This window comes from Rutilus rutilus (genome assembly GCF_951802725.1).
Source record: "Rutilus rutilus genome assembly, chromosome: 13".
NCBI lineage: Eukaryota > Metazoa > Chordata > Actinopteri > Cypriniformes > Leuciscidae > Rutilus > Rutilus rutilus.
Window position 1 is genome coordinate 5,490,547 of NC_140218.1, and position 13,850 is coordinate 5,504,396.

Genomic DNA, 13,850 nt, shown 5'->3' on the forward strand with positions numbered 1-13,850 from the left:
AACATTTATTTTAAATATTTCCTTTGAAAACATCATACAAGGTTTTTATTAGATCTATTGTACTTCTGGGGACAATTTACAGCAATTTCTTCTTGAAAATTTAGCTACACTAGCTTATAAATGTCACATGGGCATTTTTATTTCCAGTATGTGCTAGGGTGTTGCTAGGGTGTTGCTAGGCAGATCCCATGATAGTCTCCGTGGTTGCAAGGAAGTTAATTGGTGTTATAGAGAAGATGCTTGTTAGGGCATTGCTATGTGGTTGCAAGGCAGTTGCTAGGGTGTTTCTAGGCAGTTTTATAGGGTTTTTGGGTGGTTGCTAGGGTGTTTCTAGGCAGTTGCTAGGATGTTCTTAGTGGTTGCAAGGCAGTTGATAGGTTTTATATAGAAGATGGTTGCTTGGGTGTTGCTAGGCAGTTTGCAGGATTTTTGGGTGGTTGTTAGGGTGTTGCAAGGCACATGCTAGGATAGTCAGTGGTTGCAAGGAAGTTGATAGGTGTTATACACAAGATGCTTGCTAGGGCATTGCTATGTGGTTGCTAGGCAGTTAGCAGGATTTTTGGGTGGTTGCTAGGGTGTTCTTAGTGGTTGCAAGGCAGTTTATAGGTGTTATATCGTAGATAGTTGCTAGGGTGTTGCTAGGCAGTTTGTAGGTTTTTTGGGTGAATGCCAGGATGTTCTTAGTGGTTGTAAGCCAGGTTATAAGTGTTATATCGTAGATAGTTACTAGGGTGTTGCTAGGCAGTTTGTAGGTTTTTTGGGTGAATGCCAGGATGTTCTTAGTGGTTGTAAGCCAGGTTATAAGTGTTATATCGTAGATAGTTACTAGGGTGTTGCTAGGCAGTTTGTAGGTTTTTTGGGTGGTAGCTACTTGCTAGGGTGTTTCTAGGCAGTTGCTAGAATGTTCTTAGTGGTTGCAAGGCAGTTGATAGGTTTTATATAGAAGATGGTTGCTTGGGTGTTGCTAGGCAGTTTGCAGGATTTTTGGGTGGTTGTTAGGGTGTTGCAAGGCACATGCTAGGATAGTAAGTGGTTGCAAGGAAGTTGATAGGTGTTATACACAAGATGCTTGCTAGGGCATTGCTATGTGGTTGCTAGGCAGTTAGCAGGATTTTTGGGTGGTTGCTAGGGTGTTCTTAGTGGTTGCAAGGCAGTTTATAGGTGTTATATCGTAGATAGTTGCTAGGGTGTTGCTAGGCAGTTTGTAGGTTTTTTGGGTGAATGCCAGGATGTTCTTAGTGGTTGTAAGCTAGGTTATAAGTGTTATATCGTAGATAGTTACTAGGGTGTTGCTAGGTAGTTTGTAGTTTTTTTGGGTGGTAGCTACTTGCTAGGGGGTTTCTAGGCAGTTGCTAGGATGTTCTTAGTGGTTGCAAGGCAGTTGATAGGTTTTATATAGAAGATGGTTGCTTGGGTGTTGCTAGGCAGTTTGCAGGATTTTTGGGTGGTTGTTAGGGTGTTGCAAGGCACATGCTAGGATAGTCAGTGGTTGCAAGGAAGTTGATAGGTGTTATACACAAGATGCTTGCTAGGGCATTGCTATGTGGTTGCTAGGCAGTTAGCAGGATTTTTGGGTGGTTGCTAGGGTGTTCTTAGTGGTTGCAAGGCAGTTTATAGGTGTTGTATCATAGATAGTTACTAGGGTGTTTCTAGGCAGTTTGCAGGATTTTTGGGTGATTGCCAGGATGTTCTTAGTGGTTGTAAGCCAGGTTATAAGTGGTATATCGTAGATAGTTACTAGGGTGTTGCTAGGCAGTTTGTAGGTTTTTTGGGCGGTTGCCAGGATGTTCTTCGTGATTTCAAGGCAGTTCATAGGTGTTATATCGTAGATAGTTGCTAGGGTGTTGCTATGTGGTGGCTAGGTAGTTGCTTGGGTGTTGTTAGGCAGTTTGTAGGATTTTCTTTGTGGTTGCTAGGTGTTATAGATGGTTGCTAGAGTGTTTCAATGATATAAAAATGCTGAGTCAAGTTCAGTAGACAGTCCCTCCAGTTTTTCATGATTTCGCAACTGGAGAATTAACGCTTTTTTTGGCGATCCTGCATAGAGACAGAGCGCATTTAGGCCACGCCCACACGTGTAATCCAACCGTCAATTGACTTTGCATTGTGTGAAGCTGCCTCCTTGTCATTTCTGACTTATAACAAAAAACAAAACAATGTCTAAAAGCATAAATGTGACAAGGTGTACAGCAAACAAGCTAAAAAACCCAGGAATAAGTTTTTATAAGCTGTCGTCCCCAAAAAACGAGCGTTTAAGGACGCATAACAAATATGGGCTAGGCAAATAACTGCGGATGCTACCTGGCAACAGAAGATGGATCGTCACGGAGCCTGGGTTGTGAATGAGTACACCGGAGTCATAAATTTTAGCTTGAGTGTGTGTATTCAGTAATTAACAAAACAACAAACTAAACATAAACAAACAAACAATATAAACAAAACAAACAACATAAACAAAGTACCTTCAATGACACATACAAAACATAATTCTACTTAAAGTTCAGTTCAATGGCAGATTAATGCACTGCCAGCGAATGGAAAAGAAAACAGGAAAAGAAGAGGAAAAAAACAACAACCCCGACGCAATGTGTTCCACGGCCGAGACAGAGTCAGGTGAGATGTCAGTTAATTACGGGTTGAGCAATAGATAATCCAGATAGGGAAAAGTTCAGTCACGATGGATGTGTGGTTCGCTTATCCTACCACATATATGTCCAAGTTCTCTTAGCTCGCCATCTCGATCGGAGTCCTTGAGTTGGGACAGTCGAGAATTCAAGAGTCCATAATTGGAGAATGGAAATTAAGTTGATCCAGAAAAAAAACCTGACCTAAGAAGGCCAAAAATACAAATTAAAAATTCCATTCAAAAAGAAAGTAACCGTAACAAATACTAAAGTAAGTCAATATATGCATAACCATACCCGCTTAATGCAAGGCATTTCAGTAAATAAATACATCTACAAAATGCATCTACAATAATTGTATTATACTTACATAGAAGTATAATAAAGTAAAATAATTAAATCTCATGTTCCATGATATTTCATCATAACTTGAATTTCATAGTGAACTAATCTAAATGTAATCATTTTCAAAATCAAAACATATACTCAAAATTAACATTCAAAATAATAATACAAAGTGCACCTTCAAATTCCAATAAACAAAAATATTAATCTCCAAATTACCCAAAACACTAAAGCAGAGTTTGATATGAAAAAAATGAAAAGTATTGCGCAATATCAAAAAGGAAAATACGTAGCTACGTTAAAATCAATAGGCTTCAATGACCACCAATACATGTAGCCATTTCAGCAGTAGTCACAACAGTGACAAAACACGCTCAACACAGCAATAATGCTCTAAACTAGCAACCTTGCTAACTTATTAAATCAATGCATTCATAATATAACAGGTCAAATGTTTACCTTTGAAATCGGAATGACTAACGCGGGTCTCCAGGCGTGACCCGACGTCTAAACAGAGCTAAATCAGACAGAGGCTCTGATTAGAAAACGGTAGCAACTATAGTCAAAATAATACTTCAGTGAGCAATCATACGGCTGAACTGAACATATTACAGTCAATTAACGGATGGCAAAAGACTCACCGAGTATTCAGAGCTTGAATCGCCAAGGTTAAAGCACTTTGTAGGTTTGATTGGGGACGCCAAACAGACCATACCACAGCCACAGTGGAGACAGGGAGAGGAAGTGAACTCCGTAACCCGTAACTTTAAGGAAGTTGGAAGTTCGCGGGAGCCGCAGGAAGTGGGCCCGCCAAAATAAAAAGTCTTAACTAAATACGGGTTACAGGTTCCCCCCCATACTCATGTACGGCCTCGTACATGTAGATGGCTGATGGCACACAGCATCGTTACAGGGAGTGGAGGTCAGAGGGGTCTCATCAAGCTGAAGAGCAGAGGCATATACATTACTGAGTCCATGGAACAGAGACTGAATGCTATGCAGGAATGGATTCCCAAGCTTCGAATACTGCAGACGAGTAGGCGGCTGGCGTGTTCGAATGGGACGTTGTACTCGTGGTTCAGAGTCTGGGCTGGAAAGTTCAGGTGTAAAAATTGATTCGGAATCACTTGAAATGCTTACTGGCTTCAGAGCAGGCACAGGTTCTGGATCAGAGGAGGTGCTTTCCCCAGGAGGCTCCGGGTAATCAGCAGCATTTGAGTCAGTTTCATCTGGAGGTTCTGCAGCCACACCTAGCTCAATGGAATCTAATTCTGGTTCAGAATCAGCAGTAGGTGCAGGTCCAGACTCTGATTTTTGTTCCACCTCAACAGTTTCGTCAGTGACAGACTGTGAACGCTGGCCAGGCGGAATCACAGACATAACAACGGGAGGAACTGCAGGTGCTGGAACAGGTAAATCCACCACGGTTGTGACACGGGTAGGAGAGGAGTTGGAGTTGTCAGGTAAGTAAGGTAAGAACAGTTCTTGCAGATCATCATCAGGGTCTGGAAAGTCAGAGCTTTCAGGAATCACTGGAGGCAATAACTTTACTGATATTGTCTTTGCTGGTTCAGGCTTGGAAGCTGACGATAAGTAACCACAAGGTAGCAACAAGTCTCGGTGGAGAGTTCTGATGGGGTAATTTTTGCTTTCTGGCTTGACTGTGTATACCGGAAGAGTGCCGGCTTTCTTCTGGATAACATACACATCTGGCTCCCATCTGTCCGCGAGTTTGTGCTTGCCTCGTACTTTGACATTCCTGACCAGAACTCTGTCCCCAACAGAGAGTTCTGAAGCTTTGACTTGCTTGTCGAATCTGAGCTTGTTTCTCCCCATAACCTTTTCTGAGTTCTCAGTCGCAATCCTGTAGCTTTCTTCAAGATGGGACTTTAGCTTTTCAACATACTGTGAATAAGATGTAGACGGTTTCTCAGACACAGGCAGCCCAAAAGCCAAATCGATAGGAAGGCGGGGTTGTCGACCGAACATAAGTTCATATGGGGAGTATCCAGTGACATCATTTCGAGTACAGTTGTAAGCGTGTACAAGCGGCTTGACGAAATCTTTCCAGTGAGTTTTATCCTGATCTTGCAAAGTGCCCAACATGTTTAGAAGGGTTCGATTAAATCGTTCCACAGGGTTGCCGCGAGGATGGTAAGGTGTGGTCCTGATTTTATGGATCCCAGCCATTTGACAGAGCTCTTTGATGGTATGTGATTCAAAATCACGCCCTTGATCGCTATGGAGCCGCTCAGGAATTCCATAATGAACCAGGTAGTTGTCCCATAGGGCTTTTGCGACTGTCTTGGCTCGTTGATTCGAGGTAGGCACTGCTACGGCGTATTTTGTGAAATGATCCGTTATGACGAGGACATCTTTTGTGTTACTCCGATCTGGTTCTATAGACAAAAAGTCCATACAGACGAGTTCTAAAGGCCTTGATGTTCTAATGTTGACAAGGGGTGCAGCTTTTTCGGGTTGGGCTTTCCTCCGGATGCATCGCTCACATCTTTTGATCTTGTTACAGACATCAACTGACATGCGTGGCCAGAAGAAACGGGATCTCACAAGGTCCAGTGTTCTCTCTATGCCCAAATGGCCCATTTGATCGTGAAGCTGGAAGAAGACATCAGGCCGATACTCCTCTGGAAGGACAAGTTGGTAAGTGGGCTCACCTCCGATATGTCTCCTCCTGACGAGAACATTATTATGGAGCTCCAGACGTGTAAGCTCTCTCAGGAGTAATGGCAGATCGGGGAGCTGTTCCCTCAGAGATGGCGGCGGAGTTTCTCCTCTCTCCAACTGAGCAATGATGTGCTGAAGGACTGGATCTGCTCTTTGTTTGGCAGCGATCTCAACATCAGAAAGGGATGGCACAATGGGTGAAGAGAACTGCAGATCGTTTACAAAACTGTCTGGCAGGCTGTCAGCGGTAGTGGAGAGCGTTTGCACCAGAGCAGCGACTTGGTCTTGATCAGGTGAGCTGTACACCAGTTGTCTGTCACATACAGCTTGGACTGAATGCTGGTCAATAGAAACACAGAATGGATCCTCAAGGTGTTGTTCTGTGAACTTCAGTATTCTCTCTCTCTCCTTCTGGGATAGGGCATCCTCTGATAGTCCAGCATGAGGTCGCCGAGAGAGTCCGTCAGCATCAGCATTCAGCTTCCCGGCTCGATAGACAATCTTAAATGTAAAAGTTGAAAGGGCGGAGAGCCATCGGTAGCTGGTAGCATCCAATTTTGCAGAAGTCAACAAATACGTTAATGGATTGCTATCAGTGACTACAGTGAAATCCGATCCGTACAAGTAGTCAGTGAATTTCTCCGTGACCGCCCATTTGAGCGCCAAAAACTCAAGTTTATGTGCAGAGTATCTGCTTTCACTGCGTGACAGGCCTCTGCTAGCGTATGCAACCACTCGGTTTCTTCCATCATGCTCTTGATACAATACCGCACCAAGACCCATAGAGCTTGCGTCTGTGTGTAAAATGTAAGGTTTCCTTGGATCGGCAAAGGCAAGGACCGGGGCGGTCGTGAGTTTCTGGATTATCTCCTCAAAGGCTTGCTGGCAAGCAGGGGTCCAACGGTCAGCAAAAGGTTCTTTTGGATTCAGATAATGTTGCGACTTCCCCACCTGCTTGGACCTTTTCTGGCTGGGCGGATATCCAGAAGTTAAATCATTGAGGGGTCTAACGATGGAAGAATACCCCTGCACAAACCGCCGGTAGTACCCTGCAAAACCAAGGAATGATCTGAGTTCTTTGAGGTTTTGAGGGACAGGCCAGGACGTTAATGTGGCAATCTTGTCAGGATCGGTCTTCACACCATCGCTGGAAACGACATGTCCAAGGTAGTGAACTGATGTTTGGAAAAAGACACATTTTTCAACGGATAACTTCAGTCCGAACTCTTTCAGGCGTTGGAGCACTTTCAGCAGACGTTGCTCGTGCTCTTCCAGTGTTGGTGCAAACACGAGCAAATCGTCAATAAACACCAGTGCTTCTTTCAAATTCAAATCCCCCATGCACCGCTCCATGAGGCGTTGAAAGGTGCTTGGGGCATTCGTCACCCCTTGAGGCATACGATTGAATTCATAAAATCCAAGTGGACATACGAATGCTGTCTTGCTCTTGTCGCATTCCTCCATCTCTATCTGATAGTACCCAGATTTCAAGTCCAATGTAGAGAACCATATGGAGCCAGCGAGTGCTGAGAATGTATCTTCCAGCTTCGGCAGTGCGTACGCATCCTTAATTGTCTGTGAGTTCAACCGTCGATAATCAATACAGAGCCGTACCGTACCATTTTTCTTTCGCACCACAACTATCGGGGAAGCAAAGGGTGAGTTAGATTCACGTATAACACCAGACTGCAATAGCTCTTGAATGTGCTTACGAACAGCATCCACATCTTGAGGGTGTATCGGTCTTGGTCGTTGCTTGAAAGCAGTTGGATCCGAAAGCTTGATGTCATGCTTAACCTTGTCCGTGCGACCAAAATCTAATTCATGCTTTGCAAACACCTCAGGCATACTGTCGAGCATGGCTGTTACACGTTGCTTCCATTCAGTTGAGAGCGGCGACTCTCCGAATTTGTAGTTCAGCTTGGTCGGAATTGACTCTGTACAGTGGGAAGGTTGACGCATACTTTGTTCTTTTTGAAGGATGGTCTGAATGGCACTTAACTCTGCAATGGCTACTCTGGTAGGAATCACAACATCGTGGTCAGACTCGTTAGTGATTACCACTGGCAGATAGACAGGTTGGACTGGAGGTAGGTCGACAAGACTAGATTTCACCATCAAACCACCAGGTAGAGAGAAAGAGGTTGGATGTTGAATAAGCACTTCTTTCTCACCTTGCAGGAATGGACAAATGGCATATGCGTCCAGCACAACAGTCTTCCGAGCAGGAATGGTCTGTGGGGTAGTGGACAGCATCTTCAAAACACCATGATAGTCATCGGTTGTTAGCTTGCGTCTAATCTCCAGAATCTTGTGCACCGCCTTGTATCCAAAAGGCACAGGCTGAAACTCAGAGCGTGATATATAGTGCTGGTCGTAGACGACATCTAGAGTGTTGGTGCCAATCAGAACAGGGGGCTGTGTCGTTCGCAGGTCCGGTACAACCAAGGCCAGGGTATCTATGTCCATCTCTTTGCCTATAAACTCAGGTGGGAAAGTCAAACAGAGTTCGACATACCCGATGTAAGGCACACATTGTCCATTGGCGCCCTCTACCTCCAACAGATTATTCAACGGCTTTATCTCATGGTCTGAAAGGTAGGTGTTGTAGAAGGAATGTGAAACTGTGGTGACTTGAGACCCCGTGTCAAAAAGGCAATGGAAGATGGTCCCTTTAACCTTGACCTCGCCGGTGCTTCTTGTACCCACCAACCCCTTTGGCAATGGGCAACGTGGTGATGAATGCTTAACATGGGGACATTCATTGGTTGCAGCTCCTGCTTGTCCCTTGGCAGAAGCTGCTTCTAGTTTGATGGCTTCCGCTTTTCCCAGGATTGCTGCTTGCATTTGAGCTGGCGGCGTTTCTCTTCCACCAGACTGGGATTTGACTGACTGGAACAATTGGGGACTATGTGACCATCCTGCCCGCACCGGAAACAAAACCAAGGCTTTGGCCTGTTGACTCCCTGACCAGATTTTGGGTTCTTTTTGTTCAACTGAGCGTCTGATTTAGCAGAGTTCTGAGCCAACAAGGCGGACATCTGGCTCTGAAGTCGCAACATCTGTTTTTTCAATTCTTCAATAGCGCTTGTGTCTGAGGTATGGTCATATGCACATGCACTAGTGCTATGAGTTTGCAGTTTTGCCTGGTGCCTCACTGATGGAATGTGCTTCTTCATTAGTGTCTCTTTTGCCAACTGCCTGTCTTCTTCAGTTCTGAGCATAAACAACAGCTCTGAGAAGGGAGGTGGTTGGTCTCTTTTCTGTTCCAGTTGCAACTTGTTTATCACACCGCTGTCCCAGCACCCTCTGCAAAATTGTTTCAGCAAGTATCTATCCAATTCAGCAGCTGGAATACCACCACGCTTAACCACGCCACCAAGAGCGAGCTGGAGTCTCTGCAGGTATGAAGATGGTTGTTCTCCCTGGTCTTGAAGAGTGTTCAGATATTTGGCAAACAACTCCTCCCCATCTTCAACTGTGGCATAAGCGGAGTCAAGCACATGCAGAAAGGCAGCAGGCAGAACGTTGGGTCCAAAACTTTTCACCAGGTCTGCAGCTGGAGGGAGTAAACTTTCCAGTATGCGCCTCGTGATGTGTACCGGTGCTAGACTTGGATCTGCATTCAAAAGTTCAATTTGTGACCTCCAGGACTCGTAATTTACTTCATGCTGTGGTTTTGGAAGTTTTCCTGAGAAGGTGCGTAGTCGGAATGAAGACATGGGCTGAAAGTTAACATCGTCTCTGCGCACAATGTGTTCAACTACCACCCGTTGGACCTCAGGAGGATTCAGTTCATTGCCAGAGAGTGAGATTCTTGGTCCAACGTCCCTCGTTGGGGTTGGTCGAGGTCGAGGTCGAGGTCCTTGCTGTGCAACCGAGGAACGACTTCCATGTAATAAGGGAAAAGTAACTGACTGCGGAGTTACTGCGGAGTTACTGTTACTGACTGCGGAGTAACTGAGGAGGAGGAGGAGGAAGAGGACACTGTTGAGGTGCTTGGAACAGCTACGGAGACTGATCAAAGTCTCCGTAGCTGTTCCAAGCACCTCAACAGTGTCCTCTTCCTCCTCCTCATCATCTTCATCATACTGATCTTCCTCTCCACCACCAGTGGCTGCTATCCCCAAATGTGAACTTATTTGGTCAAACATTCCTTTCAGAACGCTATCGAATGACTGGCCACTCTGTCGGGAGATACGTTTCAACTCTTGCAGGTAATCAGGAAACGGGGTGGCCTCCACTGTGGCTGCGGCGGCACACTCACTCCTGAGTAACTTAATAACAAAATTGGCAGATTGAGCTGGAAAAGTATAAGGCAGTTTCGGTTCTAGCTCTGCTAAAGCTGCTGCATTAATAAATTCAACGGTCAGGTTTTTGTAAAATGGACTCTCATGTTCAGTAACGGTAAACGACTGTTTAATTTCACCGTAACTACGTAAATGATCAATGATTTCGTCATCTGCTTCGGTGTTTGTCACACCACTAATAATGACAGAATTAGCTACATTGATACCAGTTTTCTTAAAGAAATCCATGGTCCCACTTGATTACTATTGTTCTATATAAAAAAAATGGTAATTACACAATGACACAAGACATACAGACATTCACAATATCAGGCTCCTGGCTGGCTCGCCAAACATGTAACAAATATGGGCTAGGCAAATAACTGCGGATGCTACCTGGCAACAGAAGATGGATCGTCACGGAGCCTGGGTTGTGAATGAGTACACCGGAGTCATAAATTTTAGCTTGAGTGTGTGTATTCAGTAATTAACAAAACAACAAACTAAACATAAACAAACAAACAATATAAACAAAACAAACAACATAAACAAAGTACCTTCAATGACACATACAAAACATAATTCTACTTAAAGTTCAGTTCAATGGCAGATTAATGCACTGCCAGCGAATGGAAAAGAAAACAGGAAAAGAAGAGGAAAAAAACAACAACCCCGACGCAATGTGTTCCACGGCCGAGACAGAGTCAGGTGAGATGTCAGTTAATTACGGGTTGAGCAATAGATAATCCAGATAGGGAAAAGTTCAGTCACGATGGATGTGTGGTTCGCTTATCCTACCACATATATGTCCAAGTTCTCTTAGCTCGCCATCTCGATCGGAGTCCTTGAGTTGGGACAGTCGAGAATTCAAGAGTCCATAATTGGAGAATGGAAATTAAGTTGATCCAGAAAAAAAACCTGACCTAAGAAGGCCAAAAATACAAATTAAAAATTCCATTCAAAAAGAAAGTAACCGTAACAAATACTAAAGTAAGTCAATATATGCATAACCATACCCGCTTAATGCAAGGCATTTCAGTAAATAAATACATCTACAAAATGCATCTACAATAATTGTATTATACTTACATAGAAGTATAATAAAGTAAAATAATTAAATCTCATGTTCCATGATATTTCATCATAACTTGAATTTCATAGTGAACTAATCTAAATGTAATCATTTTCAAAATCAAAACATATACTCAAAATTAACATTCAAAATAATAATACAAAGTGCACAAATTCCAATAAACAAAAATATTAATCTCCAAATTACCCAAAACACTAAAGCAGAGTTTGATATGAAAAAAATGAAAAGTATTGCGCAATATCAAAAAGGAAAATACGTAGCTACGTTAAAATCAATAGGCTTCAATGACCACCAATACATGTAGCCATTTCAGCAGTAGTCACAACAGTGACAAAACACGCTCAACACAGCAATAATGCTCTAAACTAGCAACCTTGCTAACTTATTAAATCAATGCATTCATAATATAACAGGTCAAATGTTTACCTTTGAAATCGGAATGACTAACGCGGGTCTCCAGGCGTGACCCGACGTCTAAACAGAGCTAAATCAGACAGAGGCTCTGATTAGAAAACGGTAGCAACTATAGTCAAAATAATACTTCAGTGAGCAATCATACGGCTGAACTGAACATATTACAGTCAATTAACGGATGGCAAAAGACTCACCGAGTATTCAGAGCTTGAATCGCCAAGGTTAAAGCACTTTGTAGGTTTGATTGGGGACGCCAAACAGACCATACCACAGCCACAGTGGAGACAGGGAGAGGAAGTGAACTCCGTAACCCGTAACTTTAAGGAAGTTGGAAGTTCGCGGGAGCCGCAGGAAGTGGGCCCGCCAAAATAAAAGTCTTAACTAAATACGGGTTACAGACACAAAAGTGGATACAGGCAGTTGAGACAGAGCACAATGTGTCATATTACTCTGAGAACTAACTTACGCGCACTGAGGGGAACGTAATCGGCGACACGATAGCTTAGCTTACAGAAATATTATGTATAAAACTGGCATTTGGATATTCGACTTAACAGTGACAAAATCTGCACATGTTTTCGGCACAGTGTATTTTTAGTGCATACTGAGTGTCAGAATCCCACAATTTACCCATTCGTTCCAGCCTGTATCCACTTTTGTGTCCTTAAACGCTCGTTATTTGGGGTCAACAGCTTATAAACACCTATTTCTGGGTTTTTTAGCTTGTTTGCTGTCCACCTTGTCACACAGCAGATTTTAGATATTGTTTTGTTTTTTGTTATAAGTCAGAAATGACAAGGATGCAGCTTCACACAATACAAACTCAATGGAGACGGTGGGCGTGGCTTTCAGATTATGACACGTGTCGCTCTGTAGTTGACAATTTAACCGTATGTGCCGTGTGTGTGTGTTCTGCAGGACGTACTGTGTTAGGTCGTCCCCGTAAGTGTTATATAGTAGATATTTGCTAGAGTGTTGCTATGTGGTTGCTAGGCAGTTGCTTGGGTGTTGCTAGGCAGTTTGTAGGATTTTTTTGGGTGGTTGCTAGGGTGTTGGTAGGCAGTTGCGCAGCTGACAGGTGTTATATAGCAGATGTTTGCTAGGGTGTTGCTATGTGGTAAGTAGACATTCCCTCCAGTTTTTCAAGATTTCGCAATTGGGGAAGATAACACTTTTTTTGGCGATCCTGCACAGTTGTCCATTTAACCGTATATGTGCTGTGTGTGTGTGTGTTCTGCAGGACGTACTGTGTTAGGTCGTCCCCGTAAGCTGTTCTTCGGCTCTGAAGCGGATGTTGTTCAGGGTGAACACACGGGTCTGCTCGCCGGGACGTCCCACGAGCGGCTCGACCGTCACTCAGTCCCCGCCTCCCCGAGGGGGGGGTACCAGGGCCTGGGTTACACACACACGCCTCACTCTAGCTCCGCCCCCGCCGGCTTCACATCGTCCTCCTGGGAGAGTGACAGTGACTCCGGGCCGGCGACAGCCAATCAGAGCGCAGCAATAGAGTCCTAGGAAAGGGTGGGGTGAGCTATGGGAAAATGAAGACACTCAAACATACAGTGAAGACCTATTCACTCCTGGATAACATATTAATAATGCAAATGTCATTTTATTTTTATTTCAATTAACAAAAATGTTTTAATAGTTTCAGTTAAAGTCCCCATGTGGTGTAAATCCAGCTTTTAATGTTGTTTATATGTCTATGTGGTGTTTTTAATATGCTTTAAGACAAACCATGTGTAAATTCATAAGTCGACAGCATTGCTGAGTATTTCCTCCTTAAAACTGCAGTGAACCAAAGACAGTCTCAAAAACACGCTTTGAAATCGCTGGTGTTTCTGACGTCACAAACTACCTTGTTGTTATATAGTTGTTAATCAGGGTGGAGGCGGGGCTAATTTGCATATTCATAGAACCACGAATACTAAATGAGGCAAGGGTGTCGAGTTACATTCAAGCTATTTTAAGGCATGAAGATTTTCTTTCAAGGAAAAAAAAACTTTAAATATGTTATTTTGGTGATCAAAGATGAGTTTTAAGGGATTAAATTATTGACTACAGGGGGACTTAAAGGATAATAACCCTGGAACCATTTATTATTATTATTATACTGCCATAAAAGTGTCAGAAACTGTAAATCCCAGAGACTCTAAACTTGGTGAGAAGCTCCATCAACCTTCCAAAAACATATACATTTTTGTTGTTTTTAAAATCTTGAGGCAAAAATGACCAATTGGTGTGAAAAGGCCAAACACACTTTTCAATGTCTTAAATATATGAGACCTGTTTTTATTCGGTGCAAGTATTGTAAATCGTGTATGTTTAGTAATATTACATATATATATATATCCTGTTAAATTGTTTAATATATCGTAATGTGGCATCAACTAATGTTTT

At 43.3% G+C, this 13,850-nt stretch overlaps 1 protein-coding gene across 1 annotated transcript in view; it reads left to right on the forward strand.

Annotated features, from left to right (window-relative positions):
* The window catches only part of LOC311302394 (transmembrane protein 184C-like), a 30,444-nt gene extending 16,594 nt beyond the window's left edge, over window positions 1-13,850 (forward strand). The window contains exon 10 of the mRNA XM_084428213.1: window positions 12,691-13,850. Coding sequence (XP_084284339.1) covers window positions 12,691-12,965 — 275 coding nt within the window. The 3' untranslated portion in view covers window positions 12,966-13,850. The remainder of the gene's footprint in view (window positions 1-12,690) is intronic.